The 27,953-nt window shown below is 38.6% G+C and overlaps 4 protein-coding genes across 9 annotated transcripts in view; 3 read left to right on the top strand and 1 right to left on the bottom strand.

Annotated features, from left to right (window-relative positions):
* Window positions 1-204: 204 nt before the first annotated feature.
* On the top strand, window positions 205-5,694 carry ccdc105 (coiled-coil domain containing 105). The gene is made up of 8 exons (XM_041794196.1): window positions 205-498; window positions 2,198-2,482; window positions 2,838-2,942; window positions 4,095-4,245; window positions 4,439-4,605; window positions 4,714-4,809; window positions 4,892-5,005; window positions 5,379-5,694. The coding sequence occupies exons 1-8, from the start codon at window positions 205-207 to the stop codon at window positions 5,574-5,576; spliced, it is 1,410 nt and encodes a 469-aa protein (XP_041650130.1). The 3' UTR covers window positions 5,577-5,694.
* A 3,728-nt stretch (window positions 5,695-9,422) lies between these two features.
* Window positions 9,423-11,585, top strand: LOC121514106 (lymphocyte antigen 6B-like). The gene is made up of 3 exons (XM_041794197.1): window positions 9,423-9,474; window positions 11,132-11,251; window positions 11,380-11,585. The coding sequence occupies exons 1-3, from the start codon at window positions 9,423-9,425 to the stop codon at window positions 11,583-11,585; spliced, it is 378 nt and encodes a 125-aa protein (XP_041650131.1).
* Window positions 11,586-15,236: 3,651 nt separating this feature from the next.
* Window positions 15,237-21,744, top strand: zp3d.2 (zona pellucida glycoprotein 3d tandem duplicate 2). Of its 2 annotated transcripts, none has more exons than XM_041793816.1 (8): window positions 15,237-15,842; window positions 17,000-17,115; window positions 17,192-17,295; window positions 17,438-17,612; window positions 19,846-19,951; window positions 20,115-20,200; window positions 20,311-20,384; window positions 21,350-21,744. In XM_041793816.1, exons 1-8 carry the CDS (start codon window positions 15,363-15,365, stop codon window positions 21,721-21,723), a joined length of 1,515 nt encoding a protein of 504 aa, XP_041649750.1. In that variant the 5' UTR covers window positions 15,237-15,362; the 3' UTR covers window positions 21,724-21,744. The 2 variants fall into 2 exon arrangements, with proteins under 2 accessions (XP_041649750.1, XP_041649749.1); XM_041793815.1 differs by having other exon boundaries at window positions 20,112-20,200.
* Window positions 21,745-23,156: 1,412 nt separating this feature from the next.
* Window positions 23,157-27,953, bottom strand: part of fli1rs (Fli-1 proto-oncogene, ETS transcription factor-related sequence) — a 31,654-nt gene continuing 26,857 nt past the window's right edge. For 3 of the 5 annotated variants that reach the window (XM_041792612.1, XM_041792613.1, XM_041792614.1), the window contains exons 8-10: window positions 26,415-26,462; window positions 26,084-26,170; window positions 23,157-24,212 (exon numbers count right to left, since the gene is read on the bottom strand). In XM_041792612.1, coding sequence (XP_041648546.1) covers window positions 23,689-24,212; window positions 26,084-26,170; window positions 26,415-26,462 — 659 coding nt within the window. In that variant the 3' untranslated portion in view covers window positions 23,157-23,688. The remainder of the gene's footprint in view (window positions 24,213-26,083; window positions 26,171-26,414; window positions 26,463-27,953) is intronic. The other 2 variants (XM_041792616.1, XM_041792617.1) reach the window with 1 other exon arrangement.

Genomic DNA, 27,953 nt, shown 5'->3' with positions numbered 1-27,953 from the left:
TCAGTGCCTCTCCTCCTGATCACCACCCAATCACTGAACGGCTTTGAGTTTCTTGTTACTTCAAGAACTGTTGCTATGGAGCTTCTATCTCAACAGTTCACACAAAGTAAGGCGAACCCTGGATAACTCAAGGAATTATCAAAGCTGAGTTTTGTTTTTTATTGGTAACACTTAAAAAAAAATAGGGGAAGAGGCTGTGAAGGAATGCAGGTGCAGTCAGTCCCCCTCGGCTCCGTCACCATCGGACCGCAGTCTTGGCGCGATGACACGGTCGGATCCATCCGGCGGGCGGAGCGCCTGGTGCGGCAGACTCGGGCAGGGCGGTCCGGGACCTTCAGCCTGCCTCAGAGCCGCAGCGCTTCTGCAGGTTTAACTCCAAAGAACTCTCACAGCACAGCAGAAATGACCCAAGATAAGATCGCAGGAGGAGAATCTGAGCAGAGTCGTGACTGCATCTGCACTAATAAGATGTCCAGACCCCAAACTACTGGATCAATGGTGAGAAAAAAACTCGACTTGCCGACAGATTTGACCCGGTTGCTGCTTAAACTTTGAGGGGAACGAATTAATGACACCGCAGTACTTCTATTACAGATACACTTCTGTTGGTTATTCTTCAAACCTATCAGGAAAGATACACATAAGAAAACATGTATAGTTTAGGAGGTATTTTGCATTAATTTGAGACAGATGTGGTTCAAAGCCTCCGTGACAAATTTAGAGTTAAATCAATTCACACAAACTCTTTCTTTAAAGCTGTCTGAACAAGTGTTTTTGATAGACATGGGTGTAAAAAAGCAGGCCATTAGTAAAAGTATCTACACCAATGTAGGCAAAAAATTAACAAGGGAAAGTCTTCAATATTGGTACAAGCAGTAACATTGTTTTTCTACTGAAGTATGGTAGAGGCAGTAAATTTAACTTCTTTTTAGTACTGAGCAGTTAAGTCGTACAAGATAGGATAACAGTTAATAGTTAACATGGCCACCCTATTGGCCCACTCATAGGAGGCTGGTTACACCTTGTGGTGACATCCATCCTGGACAATCTCATTATAATTGGAAAGCACTTAAAATCAAGAGATAACACTCGTCAGGGGTGTAGCTAGGGATTTTGGGCCCCCAGAAAGAATATTACACCCTAGCTAGCCAAGCAACAAATGTGTCATTTTTACAATTATCTATGCATTGTAATGTATTTTGAACAATAATTTCCCTATTTATGAGCAATATTTTTACTATGGTTAAATTAAATTTACTTGCGTTATTTAGCAGCGCTGGACTACATCATTTGGTGTTTTTAAGGGGGGAGCGAGCCCCCCAATATTGTATTTTACTCCATTTGATACAAAATTCAGTCTGCTGACCAACTTATTTTGTCACTTTTGATTCAATTGTGACACTAATTACTAAGAAAAAAGAAAGAAAAACACACTTTTCATTGCAGGCTTCTCAAGGGCCCCTCCCTACTGTGGGCCCAGGTAATCAGTACCCTTTATCCCCCCTGTGCTACGCCCATGCTTTGCATCAACATTGCATCTCCACTGAAAACTTAAGATCAGAATTCACTTTCCTGCCTGGCATGCAAATAGGAACCTCCTCATTTATGAGGACTGAAGGCATGACTATTTAACATATAGTGGGTGGGAATATTGGTCTTCCAGTTAAGGGGTCAGTCCTTAATGCTGCCCTGGACACATGAGCGTCTACACCAACCAAACCAATGTAAACAAATGCATACCAGACCTGTTTAACAAAATGCATTAACAGGGATAATCTCTAATGCTTTTTGTGGATGCAACTCAATGCATACTGAAAACTATTTGATATCCAACAGCTCAGGCTGCATATGGATGTGATCTGGGATGTCTTTGTCTGGACTGATCTGTTGTCAGGACACAACACTTGTGTTGCTATCAGAACTTATGCTATCAGAAATCGATCCATCCTCAGGACGTGTTGGGGTGTATTCACACTTAGCATTACCAGATCACCCAGGGGTGATGTTTTTGTAAGGTGTAACAGTGGGGTTTCTGTAATTTCAGGCTGATGCGGTATTTAAAAAAGTTGTATTAATTTAAATCTGCATTATCTTGTGAAATATGGTGGATTGTAAGTATAAAATTGTATATAATGCACTGTATTTGAGTAAATTTTACATAAAAAACTAAGCCAGCCAAACTAACTTTCTTCTGAAGTTCCCTGGTGGCTCCCAGAGGACATTTGTAGCCCCGTTCCCTCCTTCCAGCATGCGTGAGCAGTGTGCTGGCGCCAGTGTTGCCATGGCCAGTGAGTACATGCGGAGGGTGAGGGAGGTGGAGGGTCAGCTGCGCAGGCAGGCCGGCAGGGTGAGAGAGGAAGGCATCAAGCTGGAGAGAGAGAGGGGTCACCTGGAGAGGATGCTGCACAGCCTCAAGACTCATCTGAACATCAACAGGAGGAGCTCTGAGGGTAGGACCAGGAGGCCATCTACAACAGAGACAGTGAGTTTACTCAAGTTAGCCTTAATGTTAATACAAAAGCTGCAATATTTCATTTATTGCCTTTTTAAAATCTTAATCACTGTTGGATATTTTTATGGTATTTACATGTTTATCTCAGAAGAAAATAAATTGATTAAACAGGCATTTTTAATATTTTTTGCCTAAACGTCTAAACACCTGCAGAAACATGCATTTAAACCCTTTCAAAGTAAAATAGATATGTAAAAGCTGAATCCTAAAGCAGAAGTAATGTAAGTGATACAACAGACCACAGATTAATCATTAATTTCTGTATTGTTCACTTCATTTATCAAGAGGAGGAGATGTGTTCAGTGACAGCTCTGCTCTGTTGCAGGAGAGCGATGGTGCTGATTACTTGTTGCTTTGTGAGAGACGAGAGCTGGCCCAGTTGAAACAGGATCTGGAGGGAGCGCTTAGAAACACGCTGACCCAGCTACAGGTGATTCACAGTCACTGTTCTGTCTTCATCGCTTGACTCGTTTTTCTTTAAAGTCCCCTCCCCCCACTCTGCTCTCTCCCCCCCTCTAGCTCTCTGGTTTCCACTCCCCTTATATGATTTACTGGCATGAGTGATGGAAGAAAATCAACACTGCCAGAGCTGTCACACCAATGATTTCCACCCTGTAGCCTTATCAGCACTTCATACTGTTTCTTTTCTTGATGTTAAGTATTAATATAAAAAATAAAATATAGGGATTTTGATACAATGTTATTTTATTTAGCAGACATTTTTCATCAAAAGCGACATACAGCACTGCTGCTGCTGTGTTCTGGATCATCTGTGGAGGTTTAAATGTGTATTCAGGGAGGAGTGGCAGTAGTCAATGTATGGTATGAAAAAAAGCATGAACTAGGAGCTGTGTTGCATGCTCTGTCAGTTAGAGACTGATCCTCTTGATATTACAGAGGCCAATTAGCATGATTGAGCAATCAAGGCTACATGAGCCTTAAAGATTTGCTGGCTAGCAATCATAACACCCAGATGTGGACTGGCTTGGGTGACAGTATGCTCAGTCTTTGACAGGTTGAGGTGAAGGTGATGTCCCTTAACCCATTTAGGAATATCAGCAAGGCGGGCACTGGTGTAGCTCAGTTGGTAGCCCGTATGCCGTGGACTCTTTTTTACTTTTTCTACCATTTTATTGAGTAAACAATCAAAAGATCAATTTTCGGTATATTCAATAATAAAGAGCCGTGAATTAAACTGTCTTTCTGTGTTTCATCCTGAGTTTGCAAAGCTAGTGATGAGATCTGTTTGACATGCAGGTCTAAGCAGAAGTCATACCAAAACAAGGAAATACAAAGTATGAGTACCCTGCAGCACAGGGGCAGTCCCTGTTGCTGTGCACACTGATTATATTAGTTTTATAAACTCATGTTGTATGAGGTTTATGCCCTAATTATTCAAAATACACTTTAATTATATAAGAAGGACTAAAAGATATGGATAACAAGAATAGTAATACAAGAGTGCTTAAGTCAATTATAGATAATCATGAGAAGATTACAATTTTCCATTACATAACAATCAGCAAGCTAATCATGAACAAAAATGTTATCTTATTCAAAGTTCTTTCTTTTTCTCTTCCAGGCCTTGGGTCAAAGTAGTAAAAAGCTGCAGGACTGTGCCTGTGAGAGGGCTCGAGTCCTGGAGCTGCTGCCCCTCAGTGGCTCTGCTGGAAAGCAACACAGCTCTGCAGAGACCTTCACCAAAACAGACCCCATCAGCCCCTTTACACCAGGTACAAGCAGGATAAATGGTCCCTGCAACAGAAAAAGCAGTGCAGAAATGGAAAAAAATAAAAAATAAAAAAAAATAATGGTGATAGTTTAAAAAAACCCTTCCTGTTCTTATTACTTTTTATTTATTTTAGAGGGAAAGCCTATTCTAACCAAAGGAATTCACCCCTAACTCACTGATTTTTCCTTGTGCAGAATGTAAGCAAGTCTTAGAAGAGTCCACTTTGATGGTCAGCCAGTCACAGCTGCTGAGAGAAAACATCAGACGAATGCTAACCAGCGCCATCAGCAGGCAGAAAGCTGTTCACTGCACTGTCAATGATGGGCTGGTGAAGAAAATTGCAGAGACAATCAGTCTGCAGGTAAACACACATTTATCCCCATTTTTAAAAAATTTGGATGCAACACAAAAATGCTGTAGTAACAAATTGAGACCAGAGTAATAGAAAAATTTCATTTTTCTTTTGTAGCAAAACTTGACTCTGATGTCTGCAGCCACCAGACAGGCCATGTTTCGTAAGCAGAGAGAAATCAACTGCATTCGTCACAGCCATGACAGACTGCAGGTGAGTTTGTGTGAAACTGAATGAGTGAGTTTATCTGAGACTCAGTGGTAGAAGCTGATTTTTTCCTGTTTTTTTTGCACAGGGTCCAGAATACTGTGGTGACCTACTCTCCAGGGAGAAACTAAACAGGCCTCTGGTGCAGGTTTATCAGAGACACCCTGGGACACAGTTACCCGAGGCAGCAAATCTCATACAGGTGTTTACTGCATCAAAATATCTATACAGATAAATCCAAAATACACTCACACAATATGGTGAAAGAATGTTCTAATTGTTGGATGAATCATTTCATCTTTGCAGCTCTTGTAGATGTTTTATGTTGTTGAAAGACTCTAAATTATTTATTTTAAGAGTTTATGCTGCTTTGTCTGACAACATCTGATCATACATATTTGATAAGCCTTGCGCTGAAAACAGTTTATACACAGTAATGCAATCCTAAAATGCACTAGCAGATTTTCACACATTGTTTTTAAAAAGACTCAGTGGTTTAACACATTCCCCTTATCTGTCACCTCTCTAGAGAAAAACAAACACGTCATTTAATGTGTTTCCTGTGTGTCTCTCAGGGCAGTGCCATGTTGAAGCGATGTCTAACCTCCTCTGAGGGGCAGCTGGCGAGGCTGCAGCGTACCTGTCTGCAACTGTTGAACAACCAGCACGGAAAGACAGCAGCAGCTCAGATTGATGCAGCCATCATCCGCATGAGGAGGCAACAAGTGGACAAGCGTGCCATGCCAACTTTTCTCCAGCAGGGGGCGTGCTAAAGCTAAATAGAGCAGCCATGTTCAAATTCATTGGTGCAATGATAATTTACATTTTAGCTCCATGAATTCAGCCCTTTATACTCCCATATAATACAACCCCAGTTCCCTAAAAAGATGGAGCACTGTGTGAAATGTAAACAGAAACAGAATACAATGATCTACAAATCTCATAAAACCCATATTTTATTCAGAATAGAACATAAAAAACAGATGTTGAAACTGGGACATTTAACTGTTTAGCTTATTTTAAATTGATGGCAGCAATACATCTCAAAAAAGTAGGGATAGGGCCATGTTTACCATTGTGTAGCATCCCCTCTTCCTTCAACAACAGTCTGTAAACGCCTGAGAAGTGAGAAGATCAGTTACTGGACTTCTGGGAAAGGAATTTTGTCCCATTCTTGTCTGATGCACGATTGTAGTCGCTCAACAGTCCTGGGTTTTCTTTGCCGTTTTTTTTGCTTTATGATGCACCAAATGTTTTCTGTTGATCAGAGGGTCAAGACCAGCAGGCAGACCAGTTCAGCACCCAGACTCTTCTACTGTGAGGCCATGCTGTCGTGATGGATGCAGTATGTGGTTTAGTGTTGTCTTGCTGAAATATGTAAGGCCTTCCCTGAAAGAAAGGTTGTCTTGATGGGAGTATATGTTGCTCTAAAATGTCAACATAATTTTCAGCATTGATAGTGCCTTTCCAGATGTGTAACCGGCCCACGCCATAGGCACTAATGTAACCTCATACCATCAGAGATGCAGACATTTGAACTGTGCACTGATAAGAAGCTAGATGGTCCCTCCCTTCTTAAGTCAGCAGATCACAGCATCTGTGGTTTCCAAAAAGAATTTCACATTTTGATTCATTTGCCTATAGAACAGTTTTCCATTTTGCCTCAGTCCATTTTACAGGAGCTTTGGCCCAGAGAAGACAGCAGGATTTCTGGATTGTGTTGACATATGTCTTCTTCTTTGCATGATACAGCTTTAACTTGCATTTGTTGATGGCATGCCAAACTGTGTTGACAGACAATGACCTCTGGAAGTAGTCCCGAGCCCATGCAGGGATTTCCAGTACAGAATCATACCTGTTTTTAATGCAGTGCCGCCCAAGGGCCAAGATCATAAGCATGCGATATTGACCTTCAGCCTTGTCCCTTGCACACAGAGATCCCTCCAATTTCTCTGGAACTTTTGATGAGATTATGGACTGTAGATGGTGGGATTCTTTGCATTTTTATGTTGAGGAATGCTTTTTTAAAATTGTTCCACAATTTTTAGATGCAGTTTTCACATGTTGGTGAACCCCTGCTCATCTTTGCTTCTGAGAGACTCTGCTCCACTAAAATGCTCTTCTTACTCCCAGTCATGTTACTCACCGGCTGCCACTTAACCTCTTATTAGTTTCAAAATGCCCCTAAAGCTGTTTTGACATACGTTTTTGAAATACGCTGCTACCATCAAATTCAAAATGAGCAAATATTTTTCATGAAATGGTAAAATATCTCAGTTTCAACATCTGATACGTTGTTCATGTTCTACTGTCAATAAATTATGGGTGTATGAGATTTACAAATCATTGCATACAATTTACACAGTTTTTAGGAAACAGGGTTGGATATTAAGACATTCAAACCTATATAATATATAGGCATATATAATGTGTTAATTAATATCATACACAAGATCTTGAGAAAACAACCAAATTTTACATGTTCTCATGGCAAATTTCCAACTTAAAGCAACTCTGCAACCCACTTTTTGGTCCTGACCCACCAGATGATAACCCCTGGTTCTGAGCACTCTTCAACCTCCTGAGACCCAAGCTTTTGTTTGTAATACATTCTTAGTTTCCCTCACTCATTTGCAATAAGTGGGACCTGGTAAGTATAAAACCTGAGCCTTGTCTTTGAACAGGAAGGAGTTTTCTCAAAAAATGTCTACATATGAGGACAACAGGCTTACAACACTGCACAACACAAAATGATATTATAACTTGAATGGTAGAATTTCCATTGAAATTATTAGAGATTTCTAAACCATAAAATAATCTCCCAAAACCAACCCATATTTTTGAGATACTGTGAAACATTTATAATCTTAAACATTTTAACCCCCCCCCCAAAAAAAAACCAAACAGATTTCCCAAAAATTCCAGTCAAACTTTTTCCCCCAAATTTAATGAAAATTCTCAGATTTTACATCATATTCTACCCCAAATTTCTAAACAATTTCGCAAGAATTTACAAATAAATTCAACCAAAATTCCATGCAAAATTTCTCTCTCCAAACATCCGAATTCCCTAAAATTTCTATGAAAAATTTTGAAAATGTCAAAGGATATCCCCCAAAAATCCAAATCAGATTCCTAAATATTTACAGATAAAGCCTCCAAATTCCTATGAAAGTACCTGATAATCTTAAGAGAAAATCCCTCCAAAATTTAAAATCAATAATTCAAAAGATGCAAAGATTTCCCCAAAAACATTCATAAAATTCCTGAAAATTAAAAACTAATTTCACAGACATTTTAGAGAAATTACTTAAATTTCTGTGGAAATTCTGGACAATTATCCCAAAAATTCTAATAGCAGATTGTAATACTGTCTTGTACCTAGGCCAAAATGTTATGTTAATATATGAACATGCAGGGCCGTCACGGGGTTAAAGTGATAATGTTTTCAGAGTCCTGACCAAAGTGTTCACAGTCTGACCCACGTCAGCCATGGATAACATTAGTTTTCTTGTGGTCAACCACCACATTTAATTTTAATTTTTGTGTGCCCATTTACTTTTGACTCTGAATTAGTTTCTGCACACAAAGAGGCAGATTTTTCTCTTTTCCTGCTTGGAGGACAACACTGAAAATAAAAGACAAAGCCTTGATGAAAAGGTGTTATGCAAAAACAACAATCAAGAAACCTAATGGTCTGTATTTCTATGTGACTGACGGTATCTTAATAAACAATAAACTAAGATTAATTTTCTTTGACTCTTTAATCCAGTCTAGTTTGGTTATCTTTGCTATTGTAACACGTGACCATGCTCAGGATGAATGCTTTTCTATTGCTGATAAATATCAGTTAAAAAATAGAGTGCCTAATGCAGTTACCTTATCCTAGAATATTGATGAAACTATGTGACAGTATAAGCTCAATCATAAACATTCATTTTACTTTACTGTCTTACGATTTGCCTCTTTCTGAAGTAAAGCAGCTTATGAGACTTAGGTGAATCCCCTCTAAGGAGTAAAAAAACCCATTTCTAGCTCCTACTTAGATTTGTAGTCATGAGACTGCAGGTCACTTGACAGCCCTCCCAGCAAACTCAACGTCTTTCATTAGGACACAAGGCAAAATTTGATAAACCTGAAGTGTTTAACATAGAAAACTTTTCATTCTTAAGAAAAATGATCAAAGGCTGCTCAAATTGAGCCTTTTAACACAGATTTAATGATACTAAAGTACAGTTTTTCACACAAAGCCTCATTCATTCTGTTAAATCTGAATGGGTCTATTCTCTGCAGAACAGTGAGCCCAGGCAGCTCTGCAAAATCACGGCTGTCACTGGGAAGCTGCCAAACTAATTGAATCATAAGTAGGGGGGTGTGGAGATTCTTGGACTTAATTTACAGAATCTAAGGGAGGAAGCAGAGATTTACTCAAGCATCTCTGAACAGAGCAGAGGAAGCCGGACAGAGTTGGTTGGTAAGATATGATGAGAGAGACTTAAACAGATTTCATGTTTTCATATTGAAGACGGACTCATTTTGTCTTCAAAGATAAAAAAGAGAAGAGCTAAAAAACTGAGCAGAGAAAATATTTTCTCCCTGTGAGACTCAAACTGTCCATAATGTGGAAGCTGGTTTGTCCTCTGCTTCTCCTTTGTTTACCTCCAGCTGTGGGTAAGTCAGCAAAACACACGTGTGTATGAGAATGCTTTAGACTAACACCAACAGAAATGTTTTTAATTTCTACTTCTTTAAGCAATAGTCAGTAGTTGGGTGTACATTACTGATCAACTTATTAACCTTCGAGTCTATTTTTCTCTTTTTGGAAAATGTTAAAAACGGCAGTCAGAGCTGCATTCACAGATGTCTTATGGAAAATAGATGAACAACTTATTAACTATTATTTATCAAAATAAATACATATCACTCATCAAACTGTTCCAGCTTCAGCTTATATACACTTTGTATTCACAATAAAGATTTCTGTTATTTTCTTTAATCAATTCACTATGGCTTTAACATGTATATATTGTAAGTACAGTTATTCACCATTCACATTCCACTCTAAAGCCCGCTTGGCTCACATGTGGAGTTCTCTGCAAACTCTAAATGGGCTACACTGAGGACAGGCTACAGTCTGGCCACTCTGCCAAAAGCCCAGATCAGTGGAGGGCTGCAGTGATGGTTGTCCCTCTGGACCTTTGTCCCATCTCCACACAGGATCTCTGTAACTTACTTAGAGTGACCATCGAGTTCTTGGTCACCTCTCCTACTAAGAACCTTCAACCTCAATCGCTCAGTTTGGCCAGATGACCAGCACTTAAAGAGTCCTGGTTGTACCTATCGGCCACTGTGCTCTAGGGAACCTGCAGTGCAGCAGGTTTTTTGTAGCCTTTCCCAGATCAATGCCTTGCAACAATCCTATTTCTAAGCTCTGCAGGCAATTTCTTTAACCTCCTGACTTGCTTTTTGCTCTGATATGCATTGTCAGCTGTAAGGGCTTCTGTAGAGAGGTAAGTGCCTTTAAAATCATGTCCAATCAATTTAATTTAGCACAGGTGGACCCCAATCAAGGTGTAGAAACATCTCAGCAATGACCAAGTCAAATGTGAGGAACCTGAGCTATATTTCAAATTTTGTTTCCAAGGGTCTGAATAATTATGTCATTGTGATATTTCAGTTCTTTCATATATTTGAAAAATGTCTAAACTTTAGTGTTCATTTTGTCAGATCACTTAATCTGCTTCCATCATACTAATGTGATTTTACTGATGTAAAAAGTTCTTAAAGTTACAGTCTTCACTCTGTGACTCAGTCACAAAATTTACTTTTGCTATCTGTGCCTGAAGTCTATCTTGAGATGGGTAAAAGGGGTTTCGGATATTCTGCTCCTGCAGCCTGAAATCTTCTGCGTGAAGATTTATATCTTGGGGAATTGGTCTCTTTAAATTGTTGTGAAAGTAGACTGAAGGCATTGGAGTAAGGTTGTAAATGTTTTGAGTGATGACTTTCTGCTCTGTGACACAAGAGTTGGTTGATCCATGTTTGTAGTGTTTTTTATGTTTAATGTGTCATGTCTGTAATGCTGTAATTGTGCTGCTGCCTATCTTGGCCAGGACACTCTTGTAAATGAGATTTTAAATCTCAGTGAGGTTTTCCTGGTTGAATACATTTAAATGAGAATAAAAATGTCATCATTTATTTTGTAAGAATTGTTATGCCTATAACTATGTCTATTTGTATATTAAAATGTTTTGTTACACAAGATTAAAGAGACAAAATACTTCTAAGGTTTTCTTTTATATCACCTTCGTGTGTGTCTATCATTCAGTTCCCCTCTTCTGTTACACCTGTGTGTTCCCCACCGCCTCTCCTCTGGACTGCATCCAATTCCCCCTCATGTGCCCCCCTGAGCAGGTCTGTCTGTCCAGCCGAGCTGTGGGCGTGAAAGGTGAGCGTCACTGAACAAATTCAAATGAATCAAAACTGAGAAAAAGAACTGAGAAAGAGGTGGTTCTCAGCACAGAGGGGGCAGAGTTTGTCGTTTATGTTTTAATGAAGCTCTTTTTTTTTTTTCAGGAGATTTCCGTGTGGTGTTAAATGAGAAGAGCTGCATCCTGCCCTCAATGTGTGGAGTCACGGGTGAAAAATACACCATGGGGCTCAACTTCACCTTCACCAATGAATGCTGCGATACACATCTGTGCAACGGAGCTTCAACACCTCCTAATCCCTCCTGGACTGTCTCATTACTCCTTCTATTTATTCTAAACACAGTTTGGTAAATACAGCAAAACCACAGCATACTAAATGAAACTAGTCATTAACTGTCATACTAACAGACACTATGACAAGAGAAGAGGAGCAGCCTCTTCTGCTCTCTAAAGGATGACCCCATACTCATCAATCAAGCTCTAATATCAAATGGTGCATTAACTGAGCTTTATATATAAAGAGTTTACATAATCAGAGTAAGCTGAGTAAGTCTTTACAAGCTTTGATTAACTGAACTACCTTTATACACCTTTTGCCTGCAAAATGTGTGTAAAACTGTGCACCATTACTGGCAATTTGCTCCCATCTATAGACAATAATAAGACAAAAAACTCAGAGAGTTCTGAGTAAAATAGTTGTGGATTTCAGCGATATGGCCTGAATAGAACTATAAACAGGACCAGTTAACACATAGATGCCACCAGCTTCATATGTTTAGGGTGTAGTCTTACTTTGTAATTCAATTACAAAATAAATACGATTTCTCAATTTTTTTAGATATTTATTGTATACTGCAATACCCTTTCAACCAGTAGAGGGAACTATCTTTACAATTACCATTTTAAAATTTTATTTAGCAGATGCTTTTATCCAAAGCGACTTACAACTGGGACTGCGGTTCCTGGCGTTAAGGACCTTGCCTAAGGGCCCACACTGGACACTTGTGCTTTGAACCCCTGACCTCCCATACCATAGTCAGCAACGTAAACCACTGAGCTATCCAGCCAATCTGATTTTGGCTTTTGGCTGCTCTCCATGGACATCCGAAGTTAAAACACAGAGCTGTAAAAATAAGGGAAAAATGATGTTTTGCAGTTTTATTGTCAAATAATTGCAACACAATTATCAAATTTTAGATCATAGGTCTACTTTAACCTACATTTAAACAAAATCGGGGTACAATCATCATGCAAACCTAGTTGTATGACTGGTATCTGATGAGTTGATTGTATCATTACATCCCTAGTCTAAAATTTCATCCAGTCAGTTAGGACTGATATGAAAAACACTTGTATAGTAACTTTGTATATTATCACCATTCATCAGACTTGAAAAGCATCTCCAACATTTTCAAGATTTTTTTTATGACTGTTCTTTTTGGGGGTTGCACGATATTATTGGCATGATGTCAGGAGATATTAGCATACGAAAACCATTATCAGTATCAGCAGATATGAACATTTCTGCTGACATTAGCAACCTTATTTTGGCTAAAGAAAGTCTGCATATGTAAGCTGTAAATATTGGCTGCATTAATGAATAAATGAGTAAACTTTTAAGCTTGACCAACAGACCTGCATAGCTAAAGTCTTTTACTTTAATCGTCATCATTTCTTAGACTTTAAAGTGGGTTTAAGAGTGAAATGTGTTAATTTGTTCAACCTTTAAGCTTGAAATTGTGTATTTAAAGGACTGAAAATTTAGGCTTGAACTACATTTAGATATCGGGATAGGTTAAAATTAATTTGTAAATAGTGGCACATCAGATATGGCCAAAAATCCAATATCATGCATCCCTGTTTTTTAATTTATGAGTTGTTGTTTCTATCTGTCCTGCATCGCAGTGCTTCCACTGTAACCATTACTGTCTGTGTAACATTCTGTTGTCATCTGTCTGTAAATTCTAAGGATCAGATCTTGTCTTCAAAACAAAGGAAGGCAAAGTAAACTAAGCACTTGTTTTATAATGACATATTCACATGATTTAATGTGCTTTGGCTTTTTAGATAATTTAACTGAATAAACAGAGCTTCATTAAAACAACATTGTGAACTGAATACTTCATGAATTGTTCACTACCTGTAAAGAAATAATTGCCTATTTACAGTTGAGGACAAAATGATTAGCCCCCCTTGGAAAATTTCTTTTTAAAAATGTTTCTCAAGTGCTGTTAAACAGTGCAAGGACTTTTAACACAGCTTTTCATTATTTTGGATGCTTACATGATCTAACTTTGCACACAGAAACAAAATTATTTCACAAAACAAAGACTACCAGGGTCTAAATCATGAGCCCCTCTGATGCTAATAGGCAGTTTTGTCTCTTTTTTGCTGGATAACAGCCTGCAGTGGTTTGTCGTATGATCAACAAGTCTCAGACACATCTAGGGCTGGGTAATGCCACAGATTGCCTGAATCGATCGATTCTGATTCACCTGGTCCCAATTCAATTCAATTCATGATTCAGTTTGATCTGATTCATTATCCATTCATGTAGTGATGTTTTAGCCACAAAACCTATTTTGCTTCAACATTAATGAGCTAACAAAGAACGAAAGTTAGAAATAATAGAAAGCCTGTATTGATAACTCGCCTAGATATCGAAAATAAAATGATTGGGAGTGAGATCCGAACCTTGAGTAAGAGTCTAAAGGGTTTCAGAGGCGAGAGCAGGCCAAGTCCCAAGCTGCATGAGCGACATAAGTCCCAGACTGATTACACGAGGAGCTGCTGGGAAACAGAGCAGGCCTATATATCTATATCTATATCTATATCTATATCTATATATATATATAATGATCAATCTCTAGATTTTATGAATCAACATCATAACCAAAAAATTAGAATCGATCTGATTTGTATGATTGTTTTTTTTTTACCCAGTCCTAGACATGTTCCCAGAGGAATCCCAGCCCATTCTTCTTTGGCAAATCTGGAGGCCTTCTGTTGAACAGCACATGGGAAAATTTTCATGAGGGGCTAATAATTTTGAACTCATCTGTATATCATTATAAATGATATACAATGACTATAATATTTTCCCTTTTATTGCCCAGACTGAGTGCAGAAGTGGTCAGATTAACTATGCGTTATTAGGCCAACATGAAACAGATTTTATTCTCCAACTCATGAACGTAAGCAAAACTTAACTATAATGTATTTCTTTGAGGGCATTATGTAGGAAAAGAAAAAGACAATAACTTCTCAAAGTGTTGCAGATAAAAATGTCAGAACATTGCCTTGCTGTTTGGATATTTATTCATAGAACTGTTAAGGAAATATTGTTCAGACCACATATTGTTTACACTTACACACAAATCAAATAACTTTACTGATTGAGAATATGAAGTAGTTTTAATTTTTAAAAGTTATCCATTTAAAAAAATCCCTGGCAGACATTAAACTTTACCCATTAAAAATAAAATACACTTCAACCAGAGTTCATAGCTTTATGGATATAATTTAGTGCCTTCAACTGCTTTTATTTAGCGAGAACTTGTTTTAGTCCAAGCAGCGAAGTTGGTGAATTTTGAATAAGCATTGGTATTTTGATGTAACTGTATTCAAGCGCGGCCTTGAATAAATCAGGTTAAGATGTTTCATTAATTAGTTGCATACTTTTACTTTTAGGAGAACCCCGTAAACCTCACAGTATTTTTTTCCTGTAGGATACATTTACATGAAGGCTCATAACTGGTTAAGTGACGATGTTTTGACCAAAGGAGCTGTTGGTATTGGTTCTGTTCATGTAATGTTGACAAAAAGCTGACTGTGGTCTACTTTGACGAAAACAAAATCACCTTTTAATCTTTTCAACTTATTTAATTTACTAAGCTATGATAACTGGGTTACAGCAGGACCATTTAAATGCAATTTGGGCTCAGGCTGTTCTTTAAACGACCAGCGAGAGGCGCCACTTTGTTTCTGGCTGTTTTCAACCACCTGCAGGTGTTGTTGATTGGGCTCCCTAACCAGAATCTTAGCAGTGATAATATTTCGAATGAGAGTTTAAGTTTCTATGCCTAAAATAAACCCAAAAACCTGTTGATTTTGACTAAATTTTCGGGTATGGTTTACCTTTCTCTATTTTTCACATTGCCGCTGTTGTTCTGCACTGATGGGGGAGCACTACCAACGTTTGGCGCTTCAAATCAAACAAAGCAGTTGATGAGAAAAGCCTCCCGCAGAGAAACACCTATCCTGCCTCCACCATACCTGCAACTCCCCGTGTTTGTAGACTCCAGGCTGCCACTTGTGGAGAAAGAGCATTTCTCTCCATCAAAGGGTACCGGACAGGAACCTCTACCTGAGCCCGTTCGGGAAGTCCTTCTCCCGGTTCGGCCACAGACCAGCCAGCCAAGCGTTTCGGGTGATTCCGTGAGAACTTCGTGCAAGCGGACAAAGATGCTCGTGCAGGTGGATAAGAACGTTTTGGGGACCGTTGAACCACAGTCTCGTGTCAAACTGGGAACCTGTCCGCCCAGTAAAGCAACAAGGGATTACCTTTACTTTGAGTATGGCTTTGACATGTGCGGAACCAAACAAACGGTAAGCCATTATCTATTCTCCATTTGGTTAACAGGTGGCTAATGCTAATGGTTTAGCTTGATAACGGCTAAGCTCGAGGGTAACAAACAGTCACTTGGTCGGTTTAGCTCCGGATCTAAATATCTTAACTAATCTCTTATGTATTTACACAAACTTTGATTTAAAATATTTTTATTGTTGCCAGATTTATGTCCTTGTTAAATTTGATACCCTGTCTTTCCCTTTAGCGCCATCAACAGGCTGACATTTGTTCCCAACTGGTGGGTTGGGACCCAAGAGAGGGTCGTGAATGTGTGCCAGGAAAAATATATTAGGCTAAAGGTTTATGGCATTTAAACGCCCTACATTCTTTTAGGTTTTCTTGTGATGACAAGTAAATTTCAGTCCTTTTCTGAATATTTCAACTTATTTATCTCCCTTTCCTGCAGTACAAAGCTGTTTTTTTCCCAAATAATTAGGAAATGCCTTGAGAAACTGCCATTTTTTTTGTCTTGGGGGGGGGGGTAATTAAAATATATCCATACTTGTCCTTCTGTTCTTAAGTGCTTTTTAAAATACGTCTCTTTTGTTCTGAATCATTGTTCCATTTATGGTCGGAACTGTAAGATTTTGCATTATCTCAAGGAGGTTGTAGAGAGGGTCCTTATACCGGCCAGTTGAGAATCACTGCAAAGAGCAAAGAAGTTGAATCTCAGAATTTAAATGATGAGAACAGCCATGGATAACAGAGCTGATCTTGTGCTGCAGCTGTGAAGAATAGAGCTGATAGTTGAGTTGTCCCTCACCTATATCAGAGAAAGCTTTTAAAAATATGAGATGTAGCTCTGGTCTTAACAGATATTTAATGGATTGATAACACAACTGGTTCACCTTCATTTTCCTTCATTAATTGTAATATTTGTCATATTCCCTTTTCCAGTACTGGGCCAGCGATTACAAACTTCTAATACTCTGTACTTTTATCATTATTAGCAGATGATGACAAAGGAAATTTGAAGCCTGCTTCAAAGGCCAGTACAGTCAGTCTTTGTATGTTAGCCAGCTGATGTTAGAAAGTGGTAAAAGGTAGTGCAGCTTTACAGAACATGTAACATGGCTTGAATGGATTGAGTGTTATTAATGGAATAGTGATAATCTATTCTGTTGTGTCTTTACAGATCTTTAACAACCAGATGACCTATTTAAACACGCTACAATATGACCCACCAACACTCCAAGGACCAATCAGGCGATCTGCACCTTTCAGCCTGCCTGTTTCATGTAATTATAACAGGTAATGGAGTCAGACTATTTTTTGTAATGTTCTTTTTTGATCACATGTTGACTGTTTCTTTCTTGTTTACTTTCAGATACCAATACTCCTACAAAATTGCCTACAAACCAAAACTGCGGATGCGAAAGATCTTCAAACCAATGAGGCAACAAATTGAATTCGTTCTGACTCCCCGTAACGGTAAAAACTGAAAGTATTTGTCTTGTCAACATTTCTGTCTGTTCTTGAAGAGTATAATTAAAGAAGATGCTTCAAGAGCTTAAGGAGAAAGCATGCTGTTTTTACTGCTTATTACTTCTTATTGCTTCCCTCTGCCCTTTAGCTCAGTGGGAGAGGCTTTTCCCGTCAGATCACTATGTGCTTGGGAAGCCCATGTACTTTGAAGCTGAGGGTCCATCCATGTCTCAAGATGAAAGACTGTATGTCCACCTGTGTTACGCCACTCCTGAGAAGTCTCACACCTCCATGCCACAATTTGAAGTGGTGAAAAACTTTGGGTAAATCAGACCTGACACTTTCACAAACTCCAGACTCAGAGATTTATTGTTACTGATTATTCATGACGCATCAGGGCAAGGTTAGCAATGGCCCAAAAGATATTTTGTGTCATCCTCTTGTTGGTATTGTTGTCTCACTTGAAAGCTTGAATTGGACTCAACAAAGAATTGATTCAATTTGAAGAATTAAAGGCAAAAAGTTTTTCACAATCTCAATCATTTACAATCAAAGATGGGCTGGGAAGAGTTTGGTGGTCAAAGAGGCCAAACCTTAAACATTAAACAAACCTTGTATCAATGTCAAAAATTCATGCTGTGACAAAGTTTAACACAAATCCCTGAGCATAAAAGGATCAGACGTTGACTATTTCTAATCAAAAAGTCAGAGGTCATGGTCAGTGAAAGATGAATGTTATGCTAAAAATAGCAATAACAATTACCCCAGAGGGAAAATTCAAATAGATTTAATCTCAAACAGAAAGGGAAATTTGAAGATTTTGACTTTGGTTCTATCTGATTTTGGGACACAAAACTGTGGCTGTTTTATAAACCTTTGATACTGTTTAGTTAAATACAGTTAAAACCATAAATTTTCATACTCTGTATAAAAAGACACAGCCTATTTTTAAAATTACTTTCTAAAAAGTCAGAATTTTGCATATACCAAGATTACTATGCCTTCAAACAACTTGGGAAAGCCCAAATGATGATGTCATGGCTTTTGAAGCTTCTGTTGGTCAGTTGGAGGCACACTTGTGTATGTATTTTAAGGCACACCTCACACACACAGCTTTCTTGTGTGACATCATTGGGAAATTCTGAGAAATCAGCAAAGATATCAGGAACAGAATCGTGGAGCTCCTCAAGTCTGATTCATCCTTGGGTACAATTTCCAGATGCCTGAAGGTGCCATGTTCATCTGTTCAAACACTTCTATCCAAGTATAAACACCACGGGAATGTCCTGCCATCATACCTCTCAGGAAGGAGACGGGTTCTGTGTCCCAGAGATGAACGTGCTTTGGTGCAAAATGTGCGTATTAACCCTAGAACAAAAGCATAAGAGATTGTGAAGATGCTGGCTGAAGCTGAACAGAGAGTGTCATTATTCAAAGTTAAACCAGTCCTGTCCCAACGTGGGCTGAAAGGCCTCTCAGGGAGGAAAAAGCCATTACTCCAGAAACAACATAAAAATGCCAGATTACAGTTTGCAAATGCACACAGGGACAAAGAAAAAAATTTTGGAGACATATCCTGTGGTCTGATGAAACTAAAATTGAATTGTTTGGCCATAAAGACCATCGTTACATTTGGAGGAAAAAGGGGGAAGCTTGCAAGCCTAAGAACACCATCCCAACTGTGAAACATCATGTTGTGGGGGTGTTTTGCTGCAGGACAGACTGGTGCACTTGACAAAAAAGATAGCATCATGAGGAAAGAATATTATGTAGAAATATTTAAGCAAAATCTCAAGACATCAGCCAGGAAGTTAAAAGTTTGGGCATAAGTGGGTCTTCCAAATAGACAATAACCCAAAGCATACCGCCAAATTAGTTGCACAGTGGCGTAAGGTCAACAAAGTCAATGTTTTTGGAGTGGCCATCACAAACCCTGATCTCAGTCCTAAATAAATTTTGTGGGCAGAGCTGAAGAGGTATGAGCAGGCAGCCTACAAATCTCACCCAGTTTCACCAGTTCTGTCAGGAGGATTGGGATGAAGTTCCAGCTAAATCTTGTGAGAAGCTTGTGGAAGGATACTCAAAATGTGTGACCAAAGTCATACAGTTTAAAGGCAATGTTACCAAATACTAAGGAAATGCATGTAAACTTCTGACTTTGAAGAAAGTGATAAAAAATTTTTTAGCTTCCTCATTATTCTGGCATTTAGCAAATGGAAATAATTTTGGTAATCCTAACTGACCTAAACAAGAAAAGTTTAGTCTGATTTAATGTCAGAGAGTGATGAAAAAAAAAGGTTGTATAAACTTCTGGTTTCAACTGTATGTATGAGGCATAACATTTTAGAATTGGTAACTTTTTATAAGCAGCCATGTTCCTAGTATCATCAATTATCTATGCATTTTACAGTGAATTACTATCATTTTAACTGTCAATAATTTGATACTGTTGCAGATATGCAATAGCAATCAAGCATTGTGCAGTAGTTGTAGTGTTTTAAAAAAAGAAACTTATGATAAATTAAACGTTTTGACATATCTATTCCTCTGATAAAGGTGTATGTCTGAGAGCAAAGAAGGACGCTCCAGATTCATCCCCTACAAAAACAATGTTGTGAGATTTTCTGTGGATGCCTTCTTATTCAAGGGAATGAAAGGCCAGGTGAGCAAAGCTGCCTCATATCATGCCTTTTTTTGTTAAACTGATTTTTTTTTTACTGCAGCAGGTGCCAGTTACTTGCATCAAATAGTCTTTGTCTTCTTTGAATATCATGTTACTTGACTGTTAAGTAAGTGGAGTTATATGTTGTGATCTCCTGCAGCAGCTCTACATGCACTGCAGCATGTCAGTAGGCAGCTCCATCCCCACACCAACTGCCAAATCTTGCAACTATGATACAAAGGCAAAAAGGTCAGATTATTTTAATCTGAAGATAGTTTATGTTGTTAGATAAAATGATTGAAAGGCTTGGAAGCTTTTCATATGATAGTGATCCATTCTTCATCATTTTTTGTTCTCAGATGGGTTGAGTTGTATGGAAAAGACTCAGTATGTGCCTGCTGTGACTCCAGTTGTAACTCTGCAGCATCTACAGGTAGGCTTTTGTTACCTCAGCTTTGTATGTAAAATACCTTTTCCTAAGCTGTCATTATGATATGATATTGAAACTGTGTGGTATGGAATCAGTGTTGTTGACTTATTCATACAGATTCTGTTGAACAGCACTCTAAAAACTGATGTTAAAGTCCTTAAACACATGATAAAAACAGTCAGTCAGGAGAATAAATGTTAAAGCACAATAAGATAAGATTAAACTCAGACCCCCACAATTGATAGAACAAGTTAAAACTAAGTTATAAACAGCTTTACCCAGTTAAAACTCGGTTAAAAATGTAAACCTACTCCATTCTGCTCCAATTGAAAAGAGAACAAAGAAAAACGCGGACGGCTAGGGCCAGTAGATCCAAACTGTTCCGAAAAAATGTTCTCATATAATTTAGGCACATCCTGAACCATGGGCTAACTGTATTATTGTATTACTAATGTCAACACAGTGTAAGGGGTGGAAATATGCAATACACATCATTCTTAAATAAGGTAAATTTATCTGAAAATGACTAAGAAATAGAAGCAAAAGTACAACACTTTTTAGAAGCTTCTTGAATGTTTTTTCCTTTATATTTAACTTTAATGTCTGAAGTAGGGACTGAGCTCAGTGTCACAGAAAAGTAAGAAAGTCCAAAAGTTTTGAGGAACCAAATGACACGTTATGTTTTGGCTTCAGTGAGATGTTTTCATGACCACAAAAGAGAGTGTCATTACCCTTATGACAATCACAAGCTTTTTCTATATTTATTTTGTTGAAATAAGCTTTATATCTAAGTTTTGGTCAACTTTTTGGTTTTCAAAAATTGTTGAGCAGACAAAACAAGAACTGTTTTTAGGTGCTGATCTTAAGGGTGTTAATGTAACAGCCTGAGCACAAACTCAGTGTGAGATTGATGCATGTTTTCATGGTGTTCCATTTATTAACATTTCTAAATGTTTAATGTTTTCTAGTGACCAAGATGGTCAGCAGCAGACCATGGACAATTGAAACAAAAGTGAAACCCACCAAAGTCCCAAAGAGGAAGACTGTTTTCACCACCACATCGACAACAACAGAAGCAGGAGCAACACCACAGCCTTACACGACCGCAGAGGTGACCCACTGGAAGACGACTGAAATGATAGAAGACATCACAATGGGTAAGGTGGAGAGCGCAGCAGAGGAGCTGGAGTGGCCTTTTGGAGGTGAAGGAGTGAAGTGGGTTGAGTTTGAGGAGGAGGAGCAAGTGAAGGGCTCTGCTGTGGTTGTGGAGGAGGAAGAGGAGGAGGAGGTAGTCACACAACCTCGTTTGATATTTGAAGAAATCTTTGATTTTGGTGAATAAAACTGTAATTTGTACAGAGAATTTCAGTCCTGGTGGCTTTTTATACAAAACTTACTTAAAAACTTACTAATAATTAGTGTTGTACTCAAGACCACACTATCTTAGACCAAGACATGCCTGAGACCAGAGTGCACCAAGACAAGACCAAGACTTTTGGGGGTTGAGACTGAGTCAAGACTAACACCATACAAATCAGTTTAAAAAAAAATGGCATGGTTGAACAGTTAAAGAGCATTCTGTCTTTAATTTTATTTTTCTTTTTAATAAATTTGACAGATAAAAACAAGGTGTAACTCCTTCAAAGCACAACATGCAAACATCTCAAACCTTAATAACATTGTTCATGTACTTTCTTGAGAAAAGTGAATCCTTGTATGTGTTTAAGAGCCACTGACAAGTCCAGAATTATTTTATCTGAAAATTAGATGTTTATCTAGATTTGTCAGGTGAATGAGGCCTAAAGTAGGTGTTCAGAGGTATTTCTTACTAGAAATGAGATGGACTGATGGCCAATTTTTAGGTGTACAGTAGCTCCATAATGTATTTCTTGCCTTTCACTGGGGGTGAGGTGACAGGGTATCAAAATGAAGTATCGAAATCTGTGTTGCACTCGGTCCGGTAGGTATTGGATGTGTTAGTAGGTACCAGATTTAGATACCCATCCCTAGTTGTGGTTGCTATTGAAAACTTGGATGGTACATCCAAGTGCTGTACAATGCAGTAGGAACTGCTACCGAAAGCTGCTGCTTTCTTTCTGTATCTCATTCATGTTTTGTGCTGCTTACTTGTGATGGACCATGATTATTCTGTGCCAGTCTACCAAGCTCGCCCCTGTCACAAGGAAACCCCAACCCCTCAAAGTTGTTGACTCTTTAGGCATTTCCGAAATGATTAGAGACCAGGCCTGCTGCTCAGCTTGCCAACTGCATGACTTGCTTCTTGTTTTGAATTGAGGATTAAAACTTTCACTCAGTATGGTGTTTTTACCAAACGGTGACTGCAGTCTTTCATGATGAGGGAGAAACACTTTTCAAAGTGCCATTTCTGGTTCTCACTGTGAGCAATCCCAGAATGCTTGGTGAGCAGCTCACAGCGCAAACAAGGAGGGGCCGCCATTAAAAGCCTTTCTCCCCCATTATGTGAAATTAATCCATGAAACCAAAACATTGGTTTACTTTGTAGTAACTGTATGAAGTGTATGGCCATTTTTGTTGAACAGAGTCCTCACAAGTAAATAGCAAGAACAGATGAAGCAGAGCAGTGCTGGTCTGTCTTCGTCATCTTCTGTTATTATGTTGTTATTATGTTATGTTGTTATTATTTTCTAATTATATCTTTCTTTTTCTTTTTTTTTTTTTTTTTTAAATCACCCAAACCTTAAATAAACCAGGCTTTTAATGAAGAAACCATAAGTGATAAAAATCACATGAGGCTTTTCTGGTACAAGCATCATTTATTTGCTTTACATCATGAGTAAATGTCATATAGCTACAAGAAAGTCATTCTGTACAATTTCTCCTTTACAAATGTCAGGTCATTCCATGTGATAACTGCAGTTTTGACCCTTGAAATGAAAGAATAGTTACAAAACCGTTATGCTACTAAAACAGTAAAGGTAATGACTTTGGTCTTTACACGCTCTATCAAACAAGATACTTACAAAATAAACTTGGTTTCATAACATTTGAATACATGTTAATACAGTGTGTCATCAGTATATTCATGAACATTTCAGGATGAGTATAATAGAAATTTTTTCCATTCATCACATCTGTCCATTTTTAATGAGGAATGTGGAAATAAAAACATAATAATGCCTTTCTGAAAACAGACCGTAGCGTCATATCACCTTCAGTTCAGACAGGGTTCAGCTCAGGTGTGTCCTGGATGATGTTTGCTCTTGTTCTCGAGCACATTCAGGCTTCTAACCTCTGATATGTGGTTCATGAGGGAAGTGTATCATCCTCAGTAGTACGAGCTCAGGTGAGAGTGAGAGGCAGGGTGTCTGGTCATGGCTGCCCCCGGATAAATCGGGCTGCTGGGCGAGTTCCAGTAAGTCGATGGAGGGCCGAAAAAGTTTCCCGGAGAGACGGGCATAGGCGCAGGATGACCACCCATGAAATTCATTTTGGGCTGGTGGCTGTGGTAAGGCTGGACATACGACATCTCAGTCTGGTACTTAACAATCCCCCCATCTGCTCCATGATTCTGGTGCGCCTGTGAAATACCCTGGAAGTCAAATTTGTAGGCGTAGCGTTTGCCATGCACCTTAGTCATGATGTTTTTGTCGTAGTAGTAGCGAAGAGCTCGGCTCAGCTTGTCATAGTTCATGTTGGGCTTGCTCTTGCGCTCTCCCCAGCGCTTGGCCACCTCGTCTGGGTCGGTCATTTTGAACTCGCCATTGGTGCCCTCCCAGGTGATGATGCCGGCGTTGTTGCTGTCTGAAAGGAGCTCCAGGAGGAACTGCCAAAGCTGGATCTGCCCTGAGCCTGAAGAGAAAAACAAAGAGGAAGAGTTAGATGACCTCTTTGTTTTGTCCCGAAATAGAACAATAGGAAATGTTCTCAGTTACAAAAGTAGCTTTGTGAAAATCTTGGGTTTAACATTTGATCAAAGGCTACAAAGAATCTATGACTACTACAAGTGCATCTAAAAAACTTAGAATAAATGTAGAGTAGAAGTTCATTTTTTCCTGTGATTTACTTTAGAAAGTCAAATTTCTGTATATTTTAGATTCATCTCATTAAAAGTGAAATATTTCAAGACCTTTTTTGTCTTGATGATTACCGCTTACAGCTCATGAAATTCAAAAATCCACTATCTCCAAATATTAGAATATTGTGAAAGAGTCCAATTTGCAAAGATTTCCTGACCCTTAATTTTCTCATTGGTTCAGTACACACAACCACAGTAATGGGGAAGACTGCTGACTGGACAGATGTCTTGAAGACAATCAATGTCATCCTCCAGAAAGAGGGTAAGCCACAGAAGGTCACTGCTGAAAGGGCAGTCTTTTCTCAGAGGCTGTATCAAAGCAGATTTGTGGAAAGTTGACTGGAGGGGAAAAGTGTGGTAAGAAAAGGTGCACAAACAACTGGGACGAGCTCAGCCAGAGGATTTTCAAACAGAGCAGATTGAAGAACTAAAGGGAACCTCACAAGGAGTTCACTGAGACTGTAGTCAGTGGATCAAGAGCCACCAAACACAGATGGGTCCAGGAAATGGGCAAAAAGTCGTGTTCTTAGTGTCAAACCACAGACATTATCAAAAGAAGTGGACCATTGCTCAGTGGTCCAAAGTCCTGTTTTCAGACTAAAGTTAATTTTGAATTACATTTTGAAATCAGTGTCTCAGAGTCTGGAAGAAGATCGCCAAGGCACAGAATCCAAGGCGCTTGAAGTCCAGTGTTTTTTAGTTTTCACATTCAGTAAGGGTTGAGGTGCCATGTCATCTGCTGCTTTTTTCCCATGTGCTTTATCAAGTGGAGTCAAGCTGTCAGCTGTCTACCAGGAGATTTGAAAGCCCTTTGTGCTTCCATCATATTCCAAAGCTTTATGGAGATATTGATTTCCTTTTCCAGCAGGACTTGGCGCCTGTCCATAGTGAAGCTGAAACTACCAGAAACTGGTTTCCTGACCATGGTATTACTGTGTTTGATTGGCCAGCCAACTGGTCTGACCTCTGAACCGCCTAGGAATCTGGGGGAAACGTCAAGAAGAAGATGAGAGACACCAGACTCAACTATACAGACGAGCTAAAGGCTGCTGTCAGAGAAACCTGGGCATAGGCACAGTAATTTTTGCAAAAGGAGCTTCAACTAATTACTGAGTGCATAAATAAGCCCAAAAGGTCAACATTTCTGTATCAGAGATCATTTTTTTGGATTTTTTTCTTGTGATATTCTAACATTTTGAGATAGTGGATGTTTGATTTTTGAGAGCTATAAGCTGTAATCATCAAGATTATTCAGTTGGCATCAGGCACTCTCTTCACATCAGTTCCAAATATCACTCACTGGTCTCTTGAACTTCTAATAATCTGTATTGGTAATCAAAATCAGCCGGCCTCTATAATAAGACTGGTTAAAATGACAATTAGGTTGTTGAAGTTATTCATGCTTTTGTGATGGGGGGGTTTATTATCTCTGTGTGTTTATATAAAGCCACAACTCTGACTTAAACAGCCCGTTATTCCAGGACCTTGGACAGCTCCTCAGTGTTTCTTTCACCCAGGAGTTTTGGAGTGAGTGGCTTTCTTTCCTGATTATACATCTAGCATTCAACGTATTTCTTTCCCACCAAATGTGACCTTTTCACTGTGTGGCTTGGAGGAAGCGACAGACATCGGGGCAGAAACCTACCCACAGGCCTGTGAGAGCTGGGGTCAAGCAGCTTGAATGGACTTTGTTTGCCTGTTCGGTTCTTGGATGAGCTGAGGGCTTGGCCTTCTGTGAGGAAACAGCAGGGCAAAGAGTCAATTTTTTTGGTGAGAGGGAAGCCAAATTTTGTCGCAGTGTAAGCGTGATGCAGTTCTGCTGACACAACAGGTGTAGCTCGATGTTTACGTCACTTTGGAAAGTCAGTGCGAGAGCCAGCCCTTGCTTGCTTTTCTCATGTTGCCAAAGCAGACAGTGTAAAGGCCTCATTTGTAGCGTCCTTATTGGTTTATTTTGTGGTGGTGAAGATTCTTACCTGGGTTGGCTAGCCGACTGCTAATGGGCCCTAATGTCTGATATGGATCTGTAGAGAAGAAAAAAGAAAAAAAATATTTTCATATATTTCTTTACAATGTTACTTTTCCTATCTTTTGAGACATAATGTTTGCAACTTTAAATTTCAAGCAAAATTGCTTAAAAAATTCTGAAAATTAATTTTATATCTGTTTGAGTAAAAGGAGCAAGTACTCATTCTAATTATTGACCATGTTTACAGCAGTGTTAATTTTGTCAACTATGTCTAAAAATAATTGACTACCTTTTTTCATGTGGAAGACAAGAATAAAGATTACCTAAAAATAGATCTTTGGTGAAAAAAAAGTGAATTAGTTTAATGAGACTCAAATGGGAGGGCTTTTTATTGATTAAATCTAGTCTAAAGTGTTTTGAGTTTTTGTCAACTTCAACTGGACTGAAACTACAAAGGTAAAAAATGTCTAAAATGTGACTAAAACTCAAGAAATGTTTAATCTTAAGACTAAATTTAAAATGGCTGCTAAAATTAACACTGGTATTCAGATTGAAGTTGGTCCAATGACCAATTACTGACAATCATAACTGCTCATTGAACATTAGAGCCTTGTAGAAGGCATTAAGATGAGATTCATGTGGGATAATTTTCCTTTAGCACCTGCATGAGGCTGATATTTTTGCTCCAGAGTAAAGAAATGCCACAAAATTATATGAACCTTTATCCAATTTGGTTGAGATGCTCTTATTTCTCTTAGAGTGAAAAATAGAACCTTGGTGATCCCCTACTTTGCATCAGCATTGTTAACGTAGTTTGTAAAAAAAAATCTAATTGCTCTTTTTCATTATCTGCAATGCTACTGCGTCATTCATAGATGATGAATTTTACACTCCTTTATATCAGTAAATCAGCATTAAATTGTAAGTTATTTAAATTTTTAGCAAAACATTTGCTAACCATTGAATTAAACTTTTAGCAGGGATAGAGGCTGTGAGTGAGGGAAGAGCAGAGAGGAACAGCGGGCAGAGAGACGCTCGTCTTCAGCATCCATCTAACAAAATCCTGGAATCTTACTTTTTTTCTGTGCAGAGGTTTTGGTGTGTTTATAACTTCCTTTGAGCATAATTGCTGCGAAACAATCAGGAAATATATTTTGTCTCCTATTAACATTCTGTTAAAAAAAAAAAAAAAAAAAAAACAGCCCTGGCTCTCATTTAATCACCCATCACTGCGTCTTTCTCCCTCCACTCACAGCATTTTTGGGCTGAAATATGATTATATATTGTTTTTTTCTTCACGTTGGTACTTTTGGTATTATGGAATATAAAAATAATGATAGTTATGTTGTTTAAAGGAGGAGGTATTGGAAAAAGAGCCCAAGTATAGAAAGTTTTGACATCTCTAGAATATAGTGATTGGATGGATGTTACATGTTAAAAAGATCTTTTTTTATTACTACGGTTGCAGTATTAAAACTCACAATCATCTGAATAAAAGCTGAAAGATATAAAGTTAAGCCTACTATGCAAGCTGTTGAGTAGAAAC

This window comes from Cheilinus undulatus, linkage group 8 (assembly GCF_018320785.1).
Source record: "Cheilinus undulatus linkage group 8, ASM1832078v1, whole genome shotgun sequence".
Classification (NCBI taxonomy): Eukaryota; Metazoa; Chordata; class Actinopteri; order Labriformes; family Labridae; genus Cheilinus; species Cheilinus undulatus.
Note: the sequence above shows the minus strand (reverse complement) of the source record. Positions and strands in the feature narration are given on the sequence as shown.

Excerpts from the sequence above, each read along its gene's own strand:
- ccdc105 (XM_041794196.1), top strand. The coding sequence starts at position 205 with ATGCAGGTGCAGTCAGTCCCCCTCGGCTCCGTCACCATCGGACCGCAG. Across the intron at positions 499-2,197 it reads CCCAAACTACTGGATCAATG|TTCCCTGGTGGCTCCCAGAG; the intron begins GTGAGAAAAAAA and ends TTTCTTCTGAAG. Across the intron at positions 4,246-4,438 it reads CATCAGCCCCTTTACACCAG|AATGTAAGCAAGTCTTAGAA; the intron begins GTACAAGCAGGA and ends TTCCTTGTGCAG.
- LOC121514106 (XM_041794197.1), top strand. The coding sequence starts at position 9,423 with ATGTGGAAGCTGGTTTGTCCTCTGCTTCTCCTTTGTTTACCTCCAGCT. Across the intron at positions 9,475-11,131 it reads TTGTTTACCTCCAGCTGTGG|TTCCCCTCTTCTGTTACACC; the intron begins GTAAGTCAGCAA and ends TCTATCATTCAG. Across the intron at positions 11,252-11,379 it reads CCGAGCTGTGGGCGTGAAAG|GAGATTTCCGTGTGGTGTTA; the intron begins GTGAGCGTCACT and ends TTTTTTTTTCAG.
- zp3d.2 (XM_041793815.1), top strand. The coding sequence starts at position 15,363 with ATGGTTTACCTTTCTCTATTTTTCACATTGCCGCTGTTGTTCTGCACT. Across the intron at positions 19,952-20,111 it reads TCAAGGGAATGAAAGGCCAG|CAGCTCTACATGCACTGCAG; the intron begins GTGAGCAAAGCT and ends GATCTCCTGCAG. Across the intron at positions 20,201-20,310 it reads TATGATACAAAGGCAAAAAG|ATGGGTTGAGTTGTATGGAA; the intron begins GTCAGATTATTT and ends TTTTGTTCTCAG.